The sequence below is a fragment of the Falco biarmicus genome, chromosome 2 (genome assembly GCF_023638135.1).
Source record: "Falco biarmicus isolate bFalBia1 chromosome 2, bFalBia1.pri, whole genome shotgun sequence".
Taxonomy (NCBI): domain Eukaryota; kingdom Metazoa; phylum Chordata; class Aves; order Falconiformes; family Falconidae; genus Falco; species Falco biarmicus.
In genome coordinates this window covers 82482998-82507755 of record NC_079289.1, presented here as the reverse complement: position 1 = coordinate 82507755, position 24758 = coordinate 82482998, and the positions used below count along the sequence as shown (strand labels likewise).

At 36.7% G+C, this 24758-nt stretch overlaps 2 protein-coding genes and 1 long non-coding RNA gene across 17 annotated transcripts in view; 1 reads left to right on the top strand and 2 right to left on the bottom strand.

Annotated features, from left to right (window-relative positions):
• CASK (calcium/calmodulin dependent serine protein kinase) overlaps window positions 1–24758 on the bottom strand; it is a 226511-nt gene that overhangs the window by 104087 nt on the left and 97666 nt on the right. For all 15 annotated transcript variants that reach the window (XM_056329526.1, XM_056329525.1, XM_056329530.1 and 12 more), the window contains exons 4-5: window positions 20812–20889; window positions 19475–19547 (exon numbers count right to left, since the gene is read on the bottom strand). In XM_056329526.1, coding sequence (XP_056185501.1) covers window positions 19475–19547; window positions 20812–20889 — 151 coding nt within the window. The remainder of the gene's footprint in view (window positions 1–19474; window positions 19548–20811; window positions 20890–24758) is intronic.
• On the bottom strand, window positions 1611–8681 carry LOC130145070 (uncharacterized). Its single transcript, XR_008820360.1, has 2 exons — window positions 8238–8681; window positions 1611–7020 (listed from the first exon to the last, which is right to left on the bottom strand). It is a non-coding gene; the product is annotated as an uncharacterized LOC130145070 (long non-coding RNA).
• GPR82 (G protein-coupled receptor 82) lies at window positions 8843–16093 on the top strand. Its single transcript, XM_056329544.1, has 2 exons — window positions 8843–9165; window positions 10372–16093. The coding sequence occupies exon 2, from the start codon at window positions 10405–10407 to the stop codon at window positions 11437–11439; it is 1035 nt and encodes a 344-aa protein (XP_056185519.1). The 5' UTR covers window positions 8843–9165; window positions 10372–10404; the 3' UTR covers window positions 11440–16093.

The window sequence follows — 24758 nt, the reverse complement described above, 5'->3', positions numbered from 1 at the left end:
CCCTTTTCACATGATTAAAATAATCTTGATAATTGCTGATGCTATGTAATAGCAATATTCAGAGCAATGTCCCATAGATACAACTATTTTCTCAGACTGAAACCAATGAGGTTTATGTATTTAGGCACAAATAAAAACTTCATAGGGCAACATTTTTTAAAAAAATGGGGGGCTGAAGGTGGGAGTTGTTTGATCCAAAGACGAGTAAAGAGGCAGTTATACCAAGAACGACTTACATGCCTGGCATGTCAGGCCAGAAAGCTGAACAAGTTAAGATGCTAGATGTTAAGCTCCATAAAATAAGGATTTATTACCCTCAACACATACAAGTAATATTGCTCCAGTAAGCTGGTGTAAAGAAGTTGGTTTTAATATGACTACCAGCCTCTTCTCTGATGGATCATGTAACTTTTTATACCAAATCTGTGTGAAAACTTGTGGATTTTTCCTAATTCTGAACAATATTCTGGTTTTACAGAAGCTATTTATAAAAGAAAGTAAACAAGCATCATAAACCAAAGTAAACATAACATTTCACCACTGCTAGACATAAACTTGGTTTAATTTTTATGTGTTTTTACTTCATTCAGTTTTGGGGAAACTGGGCATAATCATGTTAAAACAAATGGCAGTGACTAGTCAGTGTATATTTGTTTTAAACGAAAAAGGGTGAGGTTTCTTAATCTTCAACAAAGAGATTCCCACAAAGGTAATTTTCATAAAAGTATGATGGTACATTTTTTGTTAAACATTTCAGCATACAATTAAGGTATTTGTACAGCAATTTCTGATTGATTCTCACTACAACTGCGTTATATTTTTTCAGGATCTTTTATTTGTCATCCTGTCATTCTAGTGCATTATGCTGAAGCAAGAAATGTCTTGGTTCTGTATTTGTACAGCACAGGGAATAGCAGTTCCTTGTCCTCTGCAATTCTCCTATGCAGTACAGTAGCTCTACATAGTAACATCAATTCTAGTGAATCTAGTGAAGTTTATAAATTATCATTTCACAAGATGTATATATTATCTCATCATTCTTTCTTTGTCTATATTTCTTCTACCATCAGTGACTGATTGATGACACTGATCACCAGGCCAGGGGTTGTGGGGTTGGGCACACAGAACAGGACGGACATGAACGACACGGTGCGGCTTGAACAAAATTTGAATTCTATAATTCTTTTAAAGAAAGTGTTCTGTTTAAACCAGAATTTTCATTTACAAGGACTGCAATTCAGGGACACTGCATGACTGCAAAAATAGACTTCAGATGTCTTCAGAAAATCACGTCATAGCACAGCTTCAATGCTAAAAATGAAGGTGACTTTCAAAGCCTAAGGCAAATAGAAATGTGTTCCACAGGACAAAAGACTACCTTAGTATTGTGGGCATACTTTTGTAAATCATGTAACATTTACTTGGTTATTATAATGTTATGTTGTAAGCAACTAAATACATGAAAGGACAACAGAAAAATAGTCATGCAGTACAAGTTCAAGATTCTGGTCCATCATGGGAATAGCATTATGTGGGCTTTTTTGTTTTTAGTAATTTGAACAGTGAAATCTACTCAGTATTTTCTTTAAGAGGAAAGCCTTAAACACCTATTTGCATTGATCCAGATGTGTTCTATGTGACAGCCGTTCTTTACATATCATAGGGAAGGAGCACCAAGGAAGCCATGCACAGCATCAGCAGACAAGGTTTCAGAGAAAAATATTTAGAAGAAATATCGACGAGTAAAGCTTTCCCAGGACTACATGTTACACATTAAACATTTCAATATAGGATAATCTTTCGCTTAAACCAATCTCTGTACACAAGCAACAAATATGACCCAAATCTTTTAAAGAGATTTCAGGAGCTAGAGTCTAATGTTCCTATTAGGCAAAACCATCAAACCTATAAAAACAAATAAAACTAGGCAAGCTTCGGCATATAAGGTACCCTAGGGAAAAGAGAATAGATTTGTTTGAGGGAAGCCAATCTACCAGAAAATCAGTATCAGAGGAGCTCTCAGGAAGAGCTGAGAAGCATCAGGATAAAGGTGATATGGTATACTTGGACTTCAGCAAGGTCACTTACTAAAGGCTCTAAGAAACCCTCAGATGTCAGGTGTTAATTCTTGTTTTGCAATTGGTTAAAAACTGGAAAGAAAGCTTAAAAATAAAGTGTCTTCTTTCTTCATGATATTCCTCAAGAATCTGCAAATAGGTAAGTTTACAAACATGTTTAACACTGCAATCTGGAATGAGTGAGAATGAGGAGATGACAAAGTTTTCAGAAAACACACAATTTTTTGGGGTAGTTAAACCTAAACAAAGTTCAAGATACAACTCTCTCCTCAACAGCAACAGAAGTGCAAGTAGACTGTTAGTAGGAAGAAAACTGAGAAGTCATCATTGTGCTGTTGTATAATTTATATGATACAGATTATATTCAGACTACATTAAATAAATAACTCTTCAGCTCAGAAATGAAAATCTGAAAGGGAGCAAGCCTAGAATAGCAGATACGGCACAGAAGAGGGGAGCAGGTATGTCTATATGATCCTTGTCAAGAGTGTGACATTAAGGGAGTAGCAGTTAGAAGAAAGAAACAACCCCAAAAAGCAACCAGACAAGTGAAAATACTTATGGATTTTCACAACTATGTAAATCAGTGCTTCAAGATGTTAAAGGTCGGATGTATCAACTGGGTCAGAAAGGGATCTGAAACTAGACAGCACTGTCATGTAGGAAACAATTACTACTGACCAAAACCCAAAAACAGGTAGCATGTTTTAAAATTATTTAATCCTTACACAATTTTTTCTGCAATCAATTTTCCCACATTTGAAGGTAAGATGCCAGGCTCTGCAGAACAATATTGCTGAAGAGCAAACAGTCCTGAAGCATCTTGGGAGGTCTGCTGAAAGTTACACTGTGACATGTCAAATGACCGTATAATTAGTCTCTTTACAGTGTCTCTTACTTTTTCTCTTAGCAGTGCTTCCTATCAGGGCCAATTGCAGCAATTAGTTGAGTCTTCAGCTGAATTTCAACATGAAAATCATGCTATTTATTCTTCTTTCTGTAAGCAGAGCTTAAGTCAACACACATCTTCACATAACCTGCATGAACCTCATTTTCCTTCTTTATTCAAATCCACAGTGGACCCTCAAATTCCAGTTGGTGTACCAAAATATCACTTTACTATGTAAAAAGGAGTGCATATTTCTCATCAGAATACAGACTAGTTATGAAGTGCATATACAATACACGTGCTGGCTAGTCACTTCTATGCCTTTTAGACTTGACAAATACATTGACAGCTACATTGTCATGCATATATTCCTTAAAATGAATGGGAAACATAAGCCAAGAAACAAAACTGTTTGCCAGATAAAAGTTCACAACTTTAATCATAAACATAACAAAGTGTACCTGGTTTGAGTAAAGAGCTGTACTGGTTTTGGCTGGGATAGAGTTAAATTTCTTCACAGTAGCTTGTATGGGGCTATGTTTAGGTTTTTTGATGAAAACAGCATTGACAACACAGAGATGTTTCAGCTATTGCTGAGCAGCTCCTGCAGAGCCAAGGGCTTTTCTGCTTCTCACCCCACCGGGAGCAGGCTGGGGGGGCACAAGCAGCTGGGAGGCGACACAGCTGGAACAGCTGGCCCCAACTGACCACACCACATGACTCATGCTTATCAATAAAAGCTGAGGAGGAACTTTGCCAGGGCTGACATTTCTCAGAAACTGGCTGGGCATCAGTCAGCTGGGGGTGAGCAGTTAGGTTTTTTTGCATCACTTGTTTTTCCTGGTCTTGTTTTTCTTTTTTTTTTAACTCCCCCCCTTTTCTTTAAACTTATTAAACTCTCTTTATCTCAAACCATGAGTTTTCTCACTTTTACCCTACTAGTTATCCCCCTCAACTCACTGGAAGGGGAGTAAGTGAGCAGCTGCATGAGACTTAGCTGCCTACTGGGATTTAACAACAACCCTTTTTGATGCCCATTATGGGGCTCAAAGCGTTCAAGACAATGAAAGGTTTGACCAGAGCGTGTTACAGGGAGCAGGAAGGAGCCTCAGAAGCAGCAGCCTGTTCTGCAGCACAGCAGCCACAAGCACAGGAGGGGGAAGAGACAGAAAGCGTAAACAAGTTCTCACACTTTTACCCTTCTGATTCTCTTCCCTGGCCCACTGAGGGGGAGTGAGCGAGCGGCTGTGTGGGGCTTACCTGCCTACCAGGGTTAAACCACACCAACGTTCATCTTCACACTGAAATTAACTGTAATTATGGCTTTAACCTGCAAACTGGTATTTTTCCTGAGGACAGACAAGTATCAATTGTAACGCAACATGGAGAAATTTGATTGAACAACTTCCCCAACATCAGTCAATGAAACCACAGAAGAGGAGTGCAACTTACATCACTGAGAAACAACTGAGAGGCATATTATTCCTGGAACTGGAAAGTTCACAAATGAGTGCTTTAGTACAATGCTCTCTCCAAAAGCACATTCAGAATCAGAGCAGAGAGGAGGGAGTTGTGTTGCACAGTACAAATAAAGTGTACAGACAAAAAGAACCCATTGATCATGTTCCACCAATCCAAAATATATCTTCAACATATTCTCTGTGGCACTGGAAACCTTCTGCCAGCCTTCTTCCCATCCCTTAAACAAAATCCCAACTCCTGAGGGCTCTGTAGAATCCAAGAGAATGGAGAAGGTGCTAAAAAGCTATCACCATTTACTGTAGTAGAGTGAAAAAAGAATCCTTGCACAGAAGTTGTTCACGACATTGTGAGATGAGAGTAACTGGGGGGAAGGGATGAAGCTGGAAAAAGCCTTAACATTCAAACTGCACAGTTAGAGAGCTAAGTGTAGAAATAAGAACATGAATGGCAGGGAAATGGCTAATTGTGTGTCGTAGTACTGCAAAGTAAGAAACAAAATGAGGATAAAAAAAGCAAAGAGTTTACTTATAAGCCCATGTCTTAACAAGCTGAATCAATTATTTAAAATATACCACAATAATACATCCTGGTACCTTCAGAAGTTATCTTGTTTTTGTCTGTAAATGGTGAGTCCTGGTTCCTGTAAGTGTGCATACAGAGAGGGGCAGTACTCCTTTGCACTTATTACAAAGCTTCTTCATAGAACTCTCAAACCACAGATACAAATGACTGTGCTTTAAAAACAAAAATATGCCTGCAGTTCCTTCCACAAAAACTCTCACTTGGTGAAGATGTTACCATAAGCATGGTTAACAACAAATTAAAAGTCTGATGAAAACGCAGGATCATTTTTGTCAGGGGGTATAGAAATGTTCTTTACCAGCAAGGAATTAATTTTGCAGCCAGAACTTCCCAGCTTGCAGCCAACAGAATCCACCTTTTAAGTATCAGTTTTGCTTTTACTGCCATGTTTTAGTTTTTATTTTTGCTTTATTACTTTTGTGTTTTCACAGAAGCTTAACAAGAACTTGGAAAAGCCAAAAAGCTGTTACACATAAACATACTTAACTTGAAAAAAGACAAATTACAGTACAGTGCAGAAAAATACAGAGAAAGCTTCCTATTTGGCTATGATAATCAATAGTTTTCAAATCAAAACCAATTTCTAAAGTTAAAAGTAAACTACACAGCCACTGCTTTTTTAGAAGCAAATGCAGTTAAAGAGTGCTCTGGGAGCTGCACAAGGAATGTGTGACTTACTATGGAATTCCTTACTATGGAAAAATACAAAGTATTTAGCAACGAAGACCTGAAGCATAAAAATGTTGGAAGATTAATTTTGTTAGCACTGTCAACTTCAAGCTAAGTTGTCCTACCTAAAAGACATTGTCTGGCCTGTGTTTTCATTATGTAAAACAACCCTCTGGAGTCTGTGAAACTATTAACTTTGCGTATTTTATGACAACCAAAGAATTGAAGCAAGAAGTGCAATATATCCCCATTTCTATATCCCTAAGGATGCCGCAGAGTTACACTGCATGCACTTGTAATTCATCAAACAATGTAAGAACTTTCATTCTGGGTCTATTTTGCTGAACCATACAGGCAGGTCTAAAACTGTCAAAAATAAATCATTAGTGAACAGCAAACATAGACTCAGCTCAAACCTGCCAAATATTTTATCTTCACTGATTCAGCACAGTGCTTGACTAACCTACAGTAGATTTAAACATGAGCTTAGATGATTTTGCTTTGATAAGCACTTTTTACAATATTGAATACATACACTGACTACAGCTAAAACCTTCATTAGATCAAGTCAGGAGAAGAGCTGCGCACACACTGGGGCACCCTGCATGGAAAGCTGATAAGCAGGCAGAAAGGAACCATGGCGCTCTGCAACAACTCTCCCGATACAGATGTCCAACTGAAAATGGTTATCGTGTAGCGCATCTGTCTTAAGAGTTTATACAGTCAAAAAAACTTTCAATTTTAATGTTTAAGGAAAAAACACGTCCAACAAAAACTAAGCACCAAAAGTCAAAGCTCTAGACAAGCTACTTGGTAAATGTTTTGGGTTTTTTGGAAAGAAAGTATTGATTGCACTTGTGTAGTAGCCAGTGCATCTTAGAGACTTATCTTGGTATTAAACACCATACCGTAGATTAAATTCAAAGTACTTAAATTAAATCCAAGTTAAAGGCTGCTGCACGCTATGCATCTGATTCATCCTCAGCACCCACAGCAGCCATAGCCAGGGTCACATATTTTCTGTGCCATATCCTCAGCACTTGCCTTCCATCCTTCAAGGTGCAGAGACTGAGTGCATCTCTTGGGCCTTCCCCAGCACAAAGAGAGCCAGGACTGCTACAGAAGCTAGAGGTAACTGAGCTGCTGCCTTCTCCCATCCTACAGAGAGCAACTGCTGTCAACACGTTATGTACCCTGTTGTACAGCAGGAACAGTCCAGTTGTCCATTTGGTCTGTGACAGGCACGAGGAGATACAAGGCTGACTGGGCTGTCTTCTGTCATCTCGAGTAGGCGGAGGGAAGAGGAAATGGCCAAGCAGCCTCTAAGTGGATCACTCTGTCATATATGATTATACTACATAAATGCTAGGTATGGGTTATAAATGGCTAACTGAAATACCTTTCACCACTGGGAATTTTCCTGGTTTTGTGCTTTTGGGCCACAAAATAAGTTGCCTGCCTATAATGGCAAAATTCAACATATGCTGCCTACTGGCATATAAGATCTAGTAACACATATAAATTAGAAAGTGATCATGGTTGAAGAGTACAGGAGATATAAATAATTAAGGTGAAGAATGTACATAAAGGTCATCATGAAGAACTTAAGAATGACTTCTGTAAAAGATGCACTTGTACTATTTGAATATTATCAAATACATTTTAGATAAAATATGCCATTTATACGTTAGGAGAATGGAAAGAGTTCACTAAAAGAATAAGGAAGGTGCTTACTACAGCTTAGAACCAACTGCAACTGTACTTCTGGGGTTGGTTTTTCTGTTGGTTGGTTTTGTTTTTTTTTTTAATCATATTGTCTGATTCCTTTGTTATTCACCTCACTAATCAGTTCAAAAATAAAGTCTGAGACTGTAATTCAGTATAATAATTATTCTCATATAACAATTCAGAAAAAAATGTAGCGTTACCTCTTCCTACAGCAAGTTATGGTCATTGAATTAGAAATACTACAGTCTAAGTTAATAGCAAACTAAATAATAAAAATTAAAAAACCCCTGCTAACTGGAACTGCTCACACCATTTTTTGGCATGCTTCCTCTTAGCAAATTTTCAGGATACGCATTCTTGTGTCTAAACCTGGATGGAACACCACAGTAACAAGGACTTGTAAAACTACCTAAGAGACTATTAAATATTTAATTAATAAACTATTCTTTCTGTTAGGACAAATTTTAATGTATCTATACATTTAAAAGTGGAAAAAATGAAAACAAGGTATAACTACATCTAGCAGAAACAAGAACTAAAGTACATGCAAACTAATCACAGCATTACAAACTAATCAGTAATACTCCACAGGAAGTTTCCCTCACTTAAATTTACTCTTAAACGAGATCAGCTATGTAGTATAAATAGGAGCCCAGTATATACATCCATAATTTTAGTAATAATAATAATATTACAAAAAAGAAGCTGAACAATAAAACTGATTGTAGATCACCGAGGTGGATTTTTAAACATAAAGTTTACAGTGTACATTTAAACATAAAGCAAAACTAACAAAACCAGAACCTTACCAAAATTGCAGAAGTTTTTATATGGTATCTCCTCTGTTTTCATGAAGTAACTTATTTATAGCTCTTGAAAAGCTGTATCTGACAACCACAGATGTATCAGACAGAAGGAAATTCAAAGGTCTCAAGCTCTGCAGAGCTGAACAAAGGTTGACTAATCTGTGATCAAACCTTTCCTGTGGAGCAAGGAAATTATCCTGTGCCCACTTTTGGATTATTGGTATAAAACACTATATTTCTTGGACACAAAGTCACTTTTCCCCAGCTGATGCCTAGAATGCATCAGCTGTAAATTGCCTCCACATAATCCATCATCTGACGAGACCAGACATGTTCATGTGGTCACTCATACGAGGGACAGCCATCGATACAGTATTATTGTATGTGGGCTTCAGGAATAGGCAGTCAGCTTTGTGATAGCTCTTTGAGCTGAAGAACAGTTAAACGTCATTGAAAATACAAGTTTTCATGCATAAAATAGCATTTTTTTTTTTCACTCTGGAACGTGGGCAGTCCTAAAGAGAACGACAGTAACAATCACTCCACCCCCAGAAAGAGGAAAGTGCTATACGAAGGACTGTAAGGTGTTTCTGTGCCATACTTACATGACCAAAGGACTGTTACAATCACTTTTCCACACTATCTTATTCTTTTTACTTACTTCTCTAACGGAGCTGCATCCTGACCTAATTTCAAAGTCTTGTTTGCACAGACATCATCACCTTGTCTGAACTTTAAATGCCTAGTCTTTTTTTGACACTGTAAAAGAAAAGCGAACATTCTGAAAACCTACTTGTGTCAGAGAGATATTGTTCTTAACTGTACTTTCCAGATTCAAGTATCATCCTTTTCATTGCAGCAGTGGAGATAAAAAGGACCTCAGACAGAAAAACTTGCTCTCTGCAAGGGAAGGCACCTACAGCTTGTATAGGTAAGCTTAAAACTACTTTTTTGTTTCACCTGACAGAATTTGGGCACTGACACAAAAAAAGATCATTAGAATTCTAAATGACTAAATTCAACAACTACTTCATGAATTTAACTCACTGTAATAAAATAATTTAATACATTTTGGTTCAACAACCATATGGAACTTAGTGTACACTAAAATGCAACAGCTGTAAAAGTTAGTTTAATTTGCAAGTTGTCAAATATGGCCTACAGCATAATTTTTAAATACGACTTTTACAACTTTTTACTATCTAATCAGCTTGGTGTCTGTGCTTTTTATCATAGCTACACAGAATCCTTTTTGGTATCTGAGTTCATTTGTTTACAGCTGTTTAAAAAAAACTATTATCTGCCTGTAAGTTTCAAATCTGTTAATTTTTTCCACATGATTTTATATGGAACAAAAGTTAACTAGGATACACTTCACCAAACCAGTAAAATCTCTCCTCACTACAGGTTAGTGAGCTGGGATGCCAGGTTTTTATATGCAGCCATTTATAGAGCCTTGATTTCTTATTTTCAGTGTGAAAACTGAGAAAAGATTGAAAACTGAACTTGGAAAAAATAAATATATTGCTGTTTTCAACAACAATTTCGTATGTTTAAAACTACAGACTGAATTGTTTGTGCAAAATGTACATCTAAGATTGGAGCTCTGAACAAAGTAATATTAGATACAGACATCAGCACAAAATAAATGCATCTAGCCATATGCCTGCATCATGCAGTTTAACTGGTACTTAAAGGGAGGTACAGAATATCCCTCTGCATTTCTGCAATTAAAGTAATACTTTGCACTTATTTTGCTTATTTAACTTAAAGTAGTCTAGAAGTGGTTTCCAAAGTAGGTTACAGATGTTCCAGAAGATTAAGAAACAAACCAAGACCACGTAAGTTATTGTCAGACCTTAGCTTGAACCTTTTGTTTCCTAATTTATTTTATTAGATTCTATGCATGTAAAATCTTTGGGGTTTAACATCAGCCAACTTTTCCTCACTAAGTGTCAGTGGAAGAGAACACCCAAACAGTAACTTCATGCAAACTCAAGATGATAACCCCAGAGGACAAAAGCCGTTAGTAACACTGAAAAGCAGGGGAGAAATGCAACAGTTAAGATAAGTGCAAAGAATAAAAGAGACATTAAATGCACATTACAGAAGAATACTTCTTTTAATTGTGTTTCAGCTCTGACCATTCATTCAAGAAATACCGGGATAAATGAGAAATTCAACGTGTCTTCTTCAGCCATCCTTAGCTACTACTGTAGCTCTACCAGTCATCTACTCTTTCCTATTTCCTGCTGGAAGTTTTGGAAATATTCTCGCTGCCTGGATATTTTCAAGGCAAGCATCCACAAAAAGAACACAATACATTTACCTGGCAAACCTTCTTGCTGCAAATTTACTCATATGTAGCACAATGCCTTTTCTGGCTGCCTATTTTGCAAAAGGGTACCAATGGACTTATGACTCTGTAGCATGTAGAATAGCATATCGCCTTGGGACTCTCATAATGCATGTCAGTATATATGTTACAATTATAATTTTATGTTCAACTGCTCTAAGTCAGTACGCAACACTGAAGAAAAACAGTGACACACAATACTCTCCAGCAGTTAATGAAAACTTTTACAGATGTGTACTTGAAAAGTTTCGTCAGCCAAAATTTGCTAAATATTTGTGCATCATTATATGGCTTACGGTGCTCTGCATAACGGTAACAGCTATAACATATGATGTCCAGGCACGGGCTGCGGAAGAATTTCACAGATGCTACAATGTCAGGGTAGAAGCTGGTGGATTTACTGTAATGATTGCAGCTTCTCTTGCCACTGTGTGTTTTTTTGTATCTTTTTTGACAGTTTTGTTGTCATACTATTCTCTTACCAGACATCTGAGTAATATACAAAAAAATACCTGCATTGGAGAAAAACATCTAATTTACAGTACAGTGAAAAGAAATATTCTTGTAATCCAGATAACATTAACCGTCTGCTTTCTTCCATATCATATTTTTAGGCCAATTTTTAATGTACTGCTTACAAATAATGACTGCCCAAGGTTAAACTATCTAGTGGAGGTTAAAAATTTTCTTACTTGTCTTGCTGCTGCTAAGAGTAGTTTAGATCCAGTTATAATCCTTCTGCTAGATAAAACATTTAAGAAAAGTCTGTATGGCCTGTTTACAAAATCCACACCAGAACACCATAACCGTAAAGCTGGTAAATTCACTGAAAAGGCTCCCAAAATGTGAAGGAGTACAGAAAGATTTCAGTAGAACATAAGTAACAATAAAATCTTTTTAACTACCTATAACCAGCTGTTGATATGAAATGGGAAATATTTAAAAAAATGATAACATATTATTTGTATCTTTTTTCAAATTATCTTGCTTGCTACATCTACATTAACCATAATAAATCCAATGTGTGTATCTAAATAAATCAAAGTAATTTATGCAGTGAACAGTGTAATACCCCTTTATCTACACAATGCAAAAGACGCTTTATGTTTGACCTATGGAAAGTTTTTTCTACCTAAATAATGAAGGAAGAAGGCAGAAACTAGGCTGAAGCTGAGGACCCAGTTCTCTTTCTAGCATCAATAAAACAGTCCCAGGTTTTGCACATGGGTTTCCTTTATGAAAAAGGCTGAACAAAGCACAGACATTTTCTCTGGAATGGGTGAACCATGTATGAAAGGCTTAAAGAAGCAGGCACAAAGAGCTACAAAACACATTCAGGATTACCATATATTTTTTGTTCATGAGTATTTGGGTAGAAGGTTGGTTCCTTTTTTTTTTTTTTTTTTTTTTAAATGGGGAATGCATCATGAGATGCTAAAACTCTTTAGTGCATAAAAAAAAAGTTCTTGATGACATCTTATTCTGAAGTCGCTGAAAAATGCCATTATTTACTTTAGCTATGTCCATCATATTAGGGTTTTGCTACAGTAGCTGGTTTTTTAGGAGTAAAAAAATGTATTAAGAAATTATGCACTTTTTCTAGCCTTCACAGAAAACGCCTATCACAAAGAAAAAGCTTCGTATTAAAATAGCAGAAATCTCAGATTTAAGATTTAATTAATTTATCACCCTGCTCTGACATTTTCTACCATGGCCACAGTGTTACTGAAATTACATCTGCAACAGAGTGACTCTGAAGAGAAAGTTTTCATGCTGACAGATAACCTGCTGGGGTGAAGTACCCACAGATGCAGAGAAACTCTGGTGGCCTAGGATTTTACTCAGTGTTTGAGGAGAATGGGTTTTATACATGCTCTGCAGCTTCGTCAGGAATAATTTTTCTTGCAGTCTTATCCATGGCAGTCATGTTCAACAGCTGAGGCACTGGCTTCCTTATCGGTACGCAGTTTTGGTGTACTCAGGATACCATATTCACCCAAAAGTGCTACACACTTATTTCACTTCAAAGTTGGATTAACATACGCTGCTTCAGAAGGCACCTCCTTCTCAATACTTAAATCCAGACCATTTATGGAAGAATACACAAAGCACAAAAGATCAATAAAACTGTAACATATCTGAATGTACAATAATATTCTGTGAAGAAAAAAAGGATGAAATGCATACATGCAGTTATTTCTGACCTCTTGTACTCCTTATGAATAAAAAAAAACCCAGCAAAACAAATCACTGCAATTTCCATACTCCTAGTCTAATCTTGTGAGGTAAATTCTATGGTTTAATTAGGAAGGCATAAATGCTTATTATTTGCTGGTATACAAAATACATTCAATTAGAAACATTTCAAGATCATTAACAGTATGAAAGCAGTGTGAAACAGGAGATTTTGTGGTTGGTTTTTTTGGGTTTTGTTCTTTATTTTACTGTAGAAGTTAGAATATTACGATGAGTTAAGTAGAGATTTCGATTATTTTGAATTACTTCTGTAGAAGACACTTAAGATTACACAATGGTCTTTTCCTTGTACAATCTTCTATGCATCTGAGACCAAGAACAGTTTACTGAGTGTAAAAAGTGCTATAAAATACTAGGCTCTGATAAATCCTAGCACTCACCCAAAAGTTCACAATAAAATGTAGTGAGCAATTCTAACTTCCCAACCTTAATACTGAGTTCCATGACAGGTGCACTGAACTGACGCAAGTGCCAGTGGACACCCTAAGACTTCATATCATCTGACAGCTGCTTTGTGTTCTGCAGAAATTATATAAAGATGCAAATGAAAAAGACCTAAATTCATAGGAATGCAGTATTTTACTTAATACAGTGCTACCCCTGATAGCAGAATTTAGTGACTGTTTCTTTCGTAGAATTCCCATGTGATGTTTAGGATATGACTTATGGGAAAACCTGAATTGGGCAGCTTCAGGGTCTAATTCTACAAAGCATTGTATGAAAGCTGCTCTGCGAACACAGTCCTTGAGCGTGGGGAGCCAGTTTGTGGGTGTTCAACTTCACAACACAACCAATGTCCAAGTACCTACAGCAGGACTGAATTGAGCAGTTGAAGCCCTCCAGATGGCACAGTGCTGCTTAAATAATTGGTTTTAGATCAGCAGCTGTATGTCTGACTGAGTGAAGCCGTTTACCACCAATGTGTTCTCATAATTTGCACAGGCCCAATCAAGAACCCAACTGCTTCTGTCCTTCCTTAAATACACTTTATAGGGAATGCATTTGCAATTGTTAGGGTATCTCAGCAGGGTGCCTGCCTGTGGATGTTCTTCTTAATACAGAGTTTTTGATGGTAGCGCAGGCTTAAGTCATTCTTTCTTCACTTTTCTAATCACAACCACTTGTTCGCCAGTGCTGCATTTATCAAAAAGTGAAGAAAATGGAAGAAACTTTGGGAACTAATCAAATATAACTTTGTGATAGACTCTTAGCAAGATCCCATTACGCCATTTCTATGAGGTACCAAAAAATATAATATATCCTTTACTTTTTTCCTATGTGGTCTGTTCAAGATCATGTCTCCTTTACATTTTTGAACTGCAGCAAAGTTTTTCTTGTTTTAAGTAGTGGAAAAGCTTTTGTGCAGTACAGGCAATTTGAGAAACTAAAAATTGAGTAATACATTGGTCTAGCATTTGACAGAATGGTTCACGCGGGAAAAATCCCCCAAAACAGAAAGGCATGAGAGAGAGACAGAGAAATACTTCAGCAAAACACAGCTTGTGCACTAAACTTCTTGCACTGCTTAGACATCCTGGTGCCAAATCAGAAGTTAGCATGTGATTTGTGAATTGTATAATAAAAAATAAAATCATTCATTTCCATAGTCGGGAACACAAAATCCTAAGGCAAATATGCACAACACATGGTTTATAAAGCAGTTTAAAAGGCTGCAATTGTCTGTTTACTTTTTGGTTAACCCGTTCAAATGTGCTGCACAGGTGGCCAGCTCATCGATCAGAAGCTACGTTTTCTGACTGGCTGGGCAAATGACTGGAATATACAAATTCCCTGATCAGAAAGCATGTAGAGGTTGAGCTCTAAGTAGGCCAAGCAGCATAAATATACTCAGCAAAACTGCTCCTGAACAACCAGCAGGCAGCTAAGAGTATACTAGGACAAAATACTAGGGCAGGACAAAACAATAATGGGGACTCTGAGATAGGAAGCATGTATGTACAGAAATGGACATAAACGGGAGGAAAAAGTACCACCTGAAGAAACATTGAGGAAAAAATACTGAAAGCTTTATTCTTGGAGCCTCTTCTGCACTAAATGAGGAAGTGCTCCACAGAAAAACACGGCCAGATAGGACACCTTAATTATACCTCTGCTATTGATTTTGCAGCCTTAATAACCTTTTAACGATTTAATATGTAACAAAATCCTCAACAAAGTAGTTGCTACTGGATCTCAAGGAGCTAATAACTTCTGGAAAATACAGAAAAAGCACCAGTTATTACTGACTATGCCCTGAAAGCATAAAACAGGTTCCATGCCTAAGTGAAAAGAGCAGAAGGAAACTAACATGCAACAGATTCCTTGCTTTGGATATTCAAAGACTGGAAAGTGAAGAAGGTCTTAAAGAACAGCTTCTATTCCAGTTATTCTTAACATAGTTGGATAAACACACAGACGTACATACAAGCCTTATTAATTTTCCAGATACCTAAAAGCAGAAGTGTAAGAGTCTTGAACTCTACTGGCAAAACCTGAAGTGCTTAACTACAAGTACTTCAGGCAATGAAAGACAGAAGTGGTAATTGAGTGCGATCGCAGGGCTCATATGGTTAATTAAGCTCTGTATAGGGCATAAATCAACATACAAATCTATCCGTACATCAAGCCTCAAGTTACCTGGATCAACTGAGATTTGCATATGACATACAACACAGTGCATAACGCTTAGTCCTATTCTCTGGAAAAGTTTTTTTTAACTTCCAAAAATACTGAACTGAATCTTAACAGCAGAAAAGGCAGAATCCATGCATTTTTGCCTTAGCAGTTATACTGTTCAGACGATCACATGTTGGAAACAAGCATACATACCTACTGAAGTAAACCTATAATAAAAATTTGGGATGTCTGCATTTAGCCAACAAGCTTGCCCTGACTCCATCTGCACACCAATCATTTTACTTATCACAGAAACATATACAAGCACTCAAACTATATGAAAATCACAGAGCAAATCTGGGAGTATTTGGAGTGAACTGAGATAAAACCCCAGCAACTAAAGCTCTTGATGTGATTAAATTACTCTTGTATCAGTTACATTAAAAGGTATTTTTGTAACAAAAATTCTGCAACTATATATAATGCTACATAAGCATCACAATGCAGGTTAACTGAAGACTGTAAAACCTCTTGAGGTTTTCTGGATAAAAAAACATTCCATTGAAGTTACTGCATAAATGAACAAGTGACAAGATCTGCAATAAAGTGAAGAAATGCTCCTCTTATTGAACACTGTCCTGCTTGATAATTTATACAAAGCTTAAACAATGTATTTCTCGAGCTGAATCACATTCTCCTTTCAGTAACCAGCACAAAGGTCTTCTACCAAGATCCATGTTAATCTATCCTTTTACTAATAGGTAACTCGGTGAAACTGTCAAGAAAAGACAATGCAACTTTTCCCACACACTGAGAATGTAACAACTCAAAATACTGAATGCTGACCAAATGTGACTGTGCTAAATGCACAATGCTGCTTTAGACACTCTACACCACATTAACTGCCATAGGGATTGGAAATATTTAAGTTAACCTGCATGTAACAAACAAAAATATCACTTTCAGCTTTTAAAATAATAATTATTAAAATAATTCTATAGCACAGAACTTAAGGAAGTTGAATGATCAGCTGTAACCTTTGCAGCTAGAGTTGCAGAGGCATACTGTTCATTTTTCTTCTTGAAGAAAGACTATAGCTATAGAGCACATTTTGGTTACTCATTTTTAGTTCCATTAAATCTCAAAGTACGCATTATTGTCTGTAATAAATGTGTTATCATATACAAGGGAACTATCTTCAGTTATATTTATGTTAAGAGAAAAACTATTTTAATGCAGAGTTAACCCAGTTTGTTACTTTCTTATTTCTGAAGGTGAAGTAAGAGAAAACACTATTTTTCAGGACAGAATACAGTGAAGTGGAGATTTGGAAGAAAGAGATAAGTCATCTTTCTCCTATTTCTCTGTCCTGTTTTAAAGGTCCTCTCCCACTCATCATTTTCATTACTATATTAAAAAAATACTTTCATTATTGTCAAATACTGACAGCTAAAGAGAAAGTGGCTGACTTCAGTGACAAATGGTACTCAAACTCCAGCAAGGGTTTTATGGAAAAAGACAAGCATCTAGTTTCAGACCCACATTACACCCATTTCCCTTTTTTTGTTCTCTTACATAAAGATAAATCTGTATACAAACTACTGTGTAATAACATTCTATATTGAAAAAGACCCCATTTCATTGTTGCTGCTTTGATAGCCATTTTTTGGGTATTTCTGACACAGCAAGGTTCCGAAAGAATAAAAGGAACGGCTGAGCCCTGTATCACTACGTTGACAGAATAGGAATAAATGCTGTGGTAAGTGGAAAAGTTCTTGACATTCACATTTCTGATATGCAGAATCATATGTCTTGAGTTTCCCACTTCCCCTCATTAGCATTTTTTACTTTCCTTATCACATGATCCAACTTCCAGGCAGTGAAAGAATGCACGATTACATTAACCAAGGATGAAGCAGGTGTAATTGTCACTGATTACGAAGCAATGTTTAAGCAGTGTTGAAGGGGGTCAAATGGTGTACAGAGGCTCAAGAAACATCTGGTCTCACAGAACAGTGAAGGAAATTAAGACAAATACAGGCCACCTTGTGAAAGCTTTGATGTTTTGGTTCTGTCATTGGAGGTGAATCTGGGGCATACGGGAGTTTATCATAGTCTGCTGTCATTGTGCTCAGAAGCTTTGGTAGATCTTGTCACTTACAGAAGTCAAGTAAAGTTTCTGGTACCACATGACAGCAAACTGAAGTATTCCTGTCTAACCTTTCCTAATTAGTCCAGAGCTAAGAGAGCACAGAAGTGGCTAAAAGGCACCTAATTCTTACAAAGAGTATAAGGAGCAAATTTTCCTGTGCATCAGATAATCAAACATTTTGCAGTTCAAAATAACATCCACAGAAAGCTTAGGCGGGGAAAAAAATGTAGTATTACTATATCGACCTTACAGATTTTTATTAATTCACTTTTATCCATTCCTGTAATTTGGAAATCGGTCATTTAGCCTACTTCCTTTCAAAACAGTGTCTGCAGTGACCTCTAGAGCCGGGATACTGCAGTTCGCTCAGTGCGTCCTACACCCACACCCGACAGTTCTGCACCGCTTTTGCCAAAATGAAACACTGTACATTGGTTTACACTTATTTAGACTGATACATCACAAACTCTTACTCTAATGTAACTGAACAGGTTTATTTGTAAGGATAGTATTTAATGAAAACAGTGATTTTAAAGTTTTCAGAGTCTGGATAAGCTGCAAAACCAACCCCCATTTTATAGTCAGTAAAATGGGCCTCCCTCAGGGGCCGTTGAAGTTGAAATTTGTTTTCATTCAGGAACACGGCCCAACAAAAACAGGTGCAGCTTTCAGGAAGACACAACAGCATAAAGATGATGTTAATTCTGCAATTCTCATGTGCAATGAACAATTAAAAGGATCTACAACCATCAAGACAGAACAGCAATTAAGAGGTCGTCTTGAATCACTGTAAGAAATGACTTTTAAAATACAAAATAACAAAAAAGCCTATTACATAGAATAATTTTCTTGATTTTAGAAGGGAAGGAAAAAAGAGATTGGGAAAGGTCTTCAATGCCTGTGTATGCAAGACCAAATGACTCCTCAAATGAAAATTATCAGTTCAGTGTCACACTCTCTTCCCTTGCAGATCACCTGTAGGAGTTTGAAGCACAGTTTACCCTCTCTCAATCGTCTCTACTCACTAAAACTCAAGGTTCACTTCTCAAACTGCACCATCAGAGCTAGTTAGAATTTTCATTAATTCCTATAGTACTTGCCTTGCTTTGGATAAAAGCAAACTCTTAGAGAAGTCAAGTGGGAGTAACTATCTTAGACAATGATATTAATGAAGAACATGTATATTAAAGTTGAAGAGAGTCAAACCCACTTAGGTTAAAACTCTCAATTACTTAAATTATGGTACTTTGGGATAAACTAGTTCCATAAATATTCACAGAGATAGTACAACATTCACCAGACCAAAAAGACTATGTACATACACTGTTCTTAAACAGTGTACTTCTCCTCCCTTGTTTGTATTAGAGAAGTTTTCATAATAATAAATGTTTAAGACTGCTTGCAAAAAGTACATAATACTACCAATATTGTAGCATTTAAGCATATGCACTTTCTGAAATCTTAGTTTGGATGAAGACTGTCATTATGCTGTCAAAATGATGCCGTTAATCTACAAATTCCAGTTTAATTAATGCAATTCATTTATATACATGCTTTCCTAACAAGGAAAAAATGCAAGCAGATTTCATATGAATATTCAAAAACTAGAAATTAAACTGACTTTCTAACTAAGTTGCAATCAAATGCATATGTAATTTGTGAATAAAATCCCCTTAAATGTGCTATATTGATGGAATTAGAGATGGGCTTTACTCTTACATGACACGGTAAGAATAAAGAGACTTAACAAATATAGTTTCTTTTTCTACAGCTTCCTCTTTCCTCTAAATTGCAGAAGTTAAAATTCAGTAGTCTGCATTACTGTGGCAAAGAAAAAAACCAAGAATTAAACCACCTTACCTTCACATCCCTATGAATTATATTATTATCATGACAGTAGCGTAGAGCTTCCAATATCTGTCTCATGTAATGACTGAAAAAACAAAGACATTATACATGACAAACCCGCAGGAAAAATTACTCTAGACATATAAACCCCTAAGTTTTAAGAGTCTAACTATATAAAACTGACCAACCAACTTAACCTTAAATAAGCAGAGTTCAGCAGAATGGGGTTTGTGTTTAAAATAATGAATAATAAAATCCAAAGTTTGAAGATTATTCTGATTGAAGCCAAAGAAAATTAGACAAGAAAAATCTGCATATTCCATTTTGCAAAGGTTTCAAATTGTTCAATAATTCTGCTTCATATGATAACGAAGTCAGACCCATCAGGTTTTTTTATAGCAAAACACAGGAAGGAAACACGTGAGTATCAGTGCCTGATTTATCTAGAAAGGGATAGAACCAAGATCTTGGCCTGCTTAATGCAGATTAAAGACTAACTTCTTTCTGCCTTGTGTCCAAAGAATCCCCTAACAGATTACTGACCATACTAGAAAGCCAAGAAAGCCGACAGCATCCTGTGCTGAGCATTACTAGTGGGCTAAGGGAGGCAATCCTTATCCTCTGGAGGTTCCAGCTGGTTATAGGGAAACATAATTAGGCAGTGGAACAAGTTGCCCAGGTAGGCTGTAGAATCTCTGTTTTTGGAGGTTTTCTAGACCCCTCTGGACGATGCCTTCAGCGGCACGATCCAAATGCAATGCTGACCCTGCCTTCAGCAGGAGGTTAAAAGAGAGACAGACCTCTTGATTTCTCTTCCAGTCTGGCTTCTATGATGCTAAAAAATCTACAGTGTCGAGAAAAGCAAGCAGAATCTCGTGGGCTTTGAGCTCAATTATCATGCCACTAGGATACTGGGCTTTGTTGTTGTTGTGCAATTATACAGACTCTTTAATTTCAGTTTACCTCACAAGTGAAAATTTGAAGTAACCACAAATATAGTGATCTATAAAAAAGAAAAAAAAAAATGATTCCACCTACTAAGACCAATAAGACTCACACCTGTCAGGTAAGTCACCTGATGTCATCGTATGAGAGATCCATAAAAGGCAAAGACAATTAAGTATTGGATGTGAAATACTATTTTATTCAATAACCCCATCCAAATATACAACTAGTAAAAACCAAAATGCTTCAAAATTATACTGTTCTAATGCTAATTAATGTAATAAACATCCAGACTGTGGTAACAGGATTACTTATAGTATTCTAAGTTTTAGCTACCACATTGTACAACAGTATAATTCTATCTTTTCATATGTGCTGTGGGATTATTTAAATATAATACTTACCTGGCTACAGCCTCGCTGTACACAAATCCAGCATCTGCTCTCTTCACAATTTCAAAACACAGATCTGCTCCATCCATACTGCAGAGAAAAAGAGGGAAAAATATTAAGACAAATAATTACTATCAACTACAGGAAAATGCTCCAAAACATATATATTTACTCCATCTATATAAATCTTACATAAAATACTCTGGACACATGTACAATGCATTACTAAATAAACCAGCATTTAATAGGTAATCTAATAGAATATGGCTTGCCATTGGTTAACCGTTTTATGCCCCTCAGGTCACATAACAGTTCTCTCAAAACATTACTAAAACCAAACATTTCTTCTATTGCTTAAACTGCTCATTGAACAAGGTGTGCAAGACAGCAGAAAATCAATGCTCTGTACAAGAAGGCTCTGAAAGTTAACAATTAATGCATGCTATTATGTTAACTGAGTTTAGAAGCATTACAAGTGCAACTCTATAATAAAGACTGTAGTTATACAAAAATTTTACTAAAATCAAATTTTAAATGAAGATTTTAAAAAGAAGTATGTAGAAATGTAGTAATGTAGTCTTGTCTTTCCAGTTAGCATTCTCATAATTAAGGAGCCAAGCAGACACCTTACACCTCACAGCCTCACTGAAGGCACCTGAAAACAGTGAGAGGACTCACACTGTATCACTAGCTCTGATACTTGATACTTTGTTCCTTTCCTCCCTGCCTGTTGTCTTTCTGATAACCTTACTTCCCACAATGAGTAGTACCACACTTTTAGATGCACGTATATTAATAGTCTTTAGGCCAAAATTAGCCTACCATTTCTCTAAAACAAAAGCAGCTCGGTGTGGTTTAACTGTCCTCCTCTTCTTTCTCCTGTAAGTAACCTAAGGCAGATTTGTATCTACAAACGTTCATTGCTTGATGGGTCAAGAAGAGAGTAACAAAGTTAACAGGAACAATAAAAATCGCATATTATAATTAATGCTTAGCAAGGGACTTGCAAAAATATCAATTGTAATATGTCATTTTTAGCTTTCACACCTTTCTTTTTTCCTTTCCACCAAAGACTCATTGGGGGCGGGAAGGCAAATTTGCAAGGTATCCAGAAAGCCAACTTTATCAGGGCCATTTTGGTAAGCTATCCAGAATGTCAGCATACAATCACTTTTGCTTTGTTACACACCTGCAATGCAAAGCTTCTGCTTAGGGAGTCACAAGCAATGTGCAGAAGTGTAAATTCCCAAATAAACCCAAAAGGTGTCCCCACGCAAAATACACTATCATGTGGATAGAGCACTGACAAATATAAGGCAGTCTGGTGACCAAAAGAAATGCACATTCATTTAAGTGCAAGGTGGAAAAAAATTTCCTGGTGAGTTATTTTAGCACCTGGTACCAACTTTGGATTTAACAAGCCCCCATAATTGGAAACCCATACTGCCAAACCATGACTGCTCATCACTACATCAATGTATTCTTCTGTAGGTTTTTTCCCAGTAGTTTTTCCGGTCTTGCTCAATTTTGTGCATCTGTATATATACATAGCTAAATCTCACTCAGACAGAGAATAAGCTGTGCTGCACTATACTCATTACTGTATAGCAGCAACAAGGTCATGTTCAGTGAGAACAGCATAAATCTGGATTTTATGGAAAAAAACCCTCATGTCAATCTGTTGTTTCAAGCATTTCAAAGCTTCCTCCCAACAATTTATTTCAGCTAGATGGGAAACAAAACTCAAACCTGAGCAACAGCAAGCACTGCAGAACATACAAAATGCATGATTAACTACCAAAAATTAGGAGATGTCATTCTCATGAAGCAGTAGAACCCTTTAGAAGACTAATTTTGCTCTGACTTGTTACAAACTGCAGATGAATAAAGATCAGAGGCACTCAGGATTTTTAGCAGTATCAAGAGCTGCTGAGACTCTGAGCCAAAGCGCCATTCCTTTATACAAACTTTTCTATTAAACAAGGTGTTTATAACCAGAATGGTCTTTAATATGTTTTTCTACCTCCCCACTTACACATACCAGCATTTTAAATTCAAATTTGATAACAGTAAGTGGCAGCTTAATTTTTTTTGCCAATATTCTTCAAGTAGTTTAAATTGCTAGACTGCAAGCAGTAACGTTTGAAAGTCTTATTCCATTCAGATGAACTCTTATTACTCTCACAAGCATAAATATGTGGCAGATGTATTTTAACCTCTGACTAGAACTGACTATTTTTTCAAGACAAAATCTTACTTTAAGGGTACATTTTTCTTCATGTATAAACAGGGCTTTCTATCACTCAAATGATGTTGAATTTTATCTGAAAATCTTATGAGACTTTCATCTACCTGAGGCTGCAAAAGCAAGAGTCAGCCTCAGTTATAAGAAATCCCAGAAAATTCAGTGCACTAACAGACTGAAAACTCAGCAACATCAAAACCACTTAAAAGATGACTTTTCAGGAACTGAAAGGCTTATGTGACATAAAAGCCTTGAAGTTTTGAGATACAGGTGAAATGAAAGTTCAGGAAGTCTCAAGGTTTTGTAAGGAGTATCAGCATTAGGCATGTGAAAACCATGAAAATGAGAAAAATAAGGTAAGTTAAAATCCACTGAAGTAAACACACAGAGAGACGCTGAAGACGTACGTTGGAAGATGCAAAAAACAGTTGGTAAAATCACAGAAAACGCGTAATCTGAGAGAGAATCATGAGCTGCCAGTAGAGGGCACCCACGGCAGCGACACAAACCGCCTGGGACAGTTCATGGGAGTCACACCAAGGTGCCAGCTAAAGCAAGGCGAACAGGGAGTTAACAGACATCACCACCACCACAGCTGAATTGCTTTGGGTGTAACTATGAACTATGTCCACCCTTTTCCCATACTCTACTATTGATTCTTCTGTATTTTTAGCAGAACTGTGCCTGGATCTCAGCCCTTGGAACACATTTTCTTTCCATAGCTCTGATCAGTGAGTGCTACCGTGCACCTTGAAAATGTTTCTACTATTCTGCAAAAAGCAGATAAGTTGCAACCTGCCCACAAAGTTTATTCCTGGGCCATATTCAAGGCAGAAATCTGTTCCGAGGCTAGCAGTCACTCTGTAGAATACACAGCGTACTCCAGAAGAGATCTACATTTTAATACTGGGGCATGATAACTGAATTTGCAGATCACCTAGTAAGGTGTGGTCTACAACTTTATTTATTGATGAAGAATAAGAAAGTTTCAGAAGCACTGCGTTAGGGAATTGAATTATTATGTTAAAAAAATGAAGACTTGGCATATTGCTTGTAAATGTTTACTGAGTTTTGTACATTTGTATGTTAAAGGTTTGCGTACAATAGCATTTTTTCCTGTAGTTGGACAGTTTTTATATACTTTCCATCTTCACTTACTACAAACTGCCAAAAATTAACTTAAAAAAAAATACAGTATTTAACTTTTCTTGAAGCCCTATGTGATAATCTCTGAAAATTAAGACTAAAAAGTACAGAAATTCTTATTTCCTCTATATTGCCCATGCATCCAGGGTTTAGCTCATTCCAGACCATTAAATGATGCTCCTGTGTTTACCTTCTCAGCATGTTTAGAGGCTTTTCAGTACTTTAGCTTGAGACATTTTTACAGCTTTGCTGGCAGCCAAGAGATGAATTTCAGTGCTTTTCATAAATGAACTCAATCCATTTACATCCATCCAATCAATCCATACATCAATCCATCACAAACAACAGACAAACTTCACTAAGTAATACTTAATTCGTAAATCTCGGTGTCGAAGATGATCTTAGGAGGAGTAAGTAATTCTAAATAGGTATGCTTGGAAACAATTTTCTACCAGTGTTTTCACAGGAATGGTCTAACCTGATTATTAAACAGCATGTAAGAAAGAACACATGCATCCTTAAAAAGCACTAGTTTTGGTGGTAATATAAAAGTAGTACTGTGCCTAAC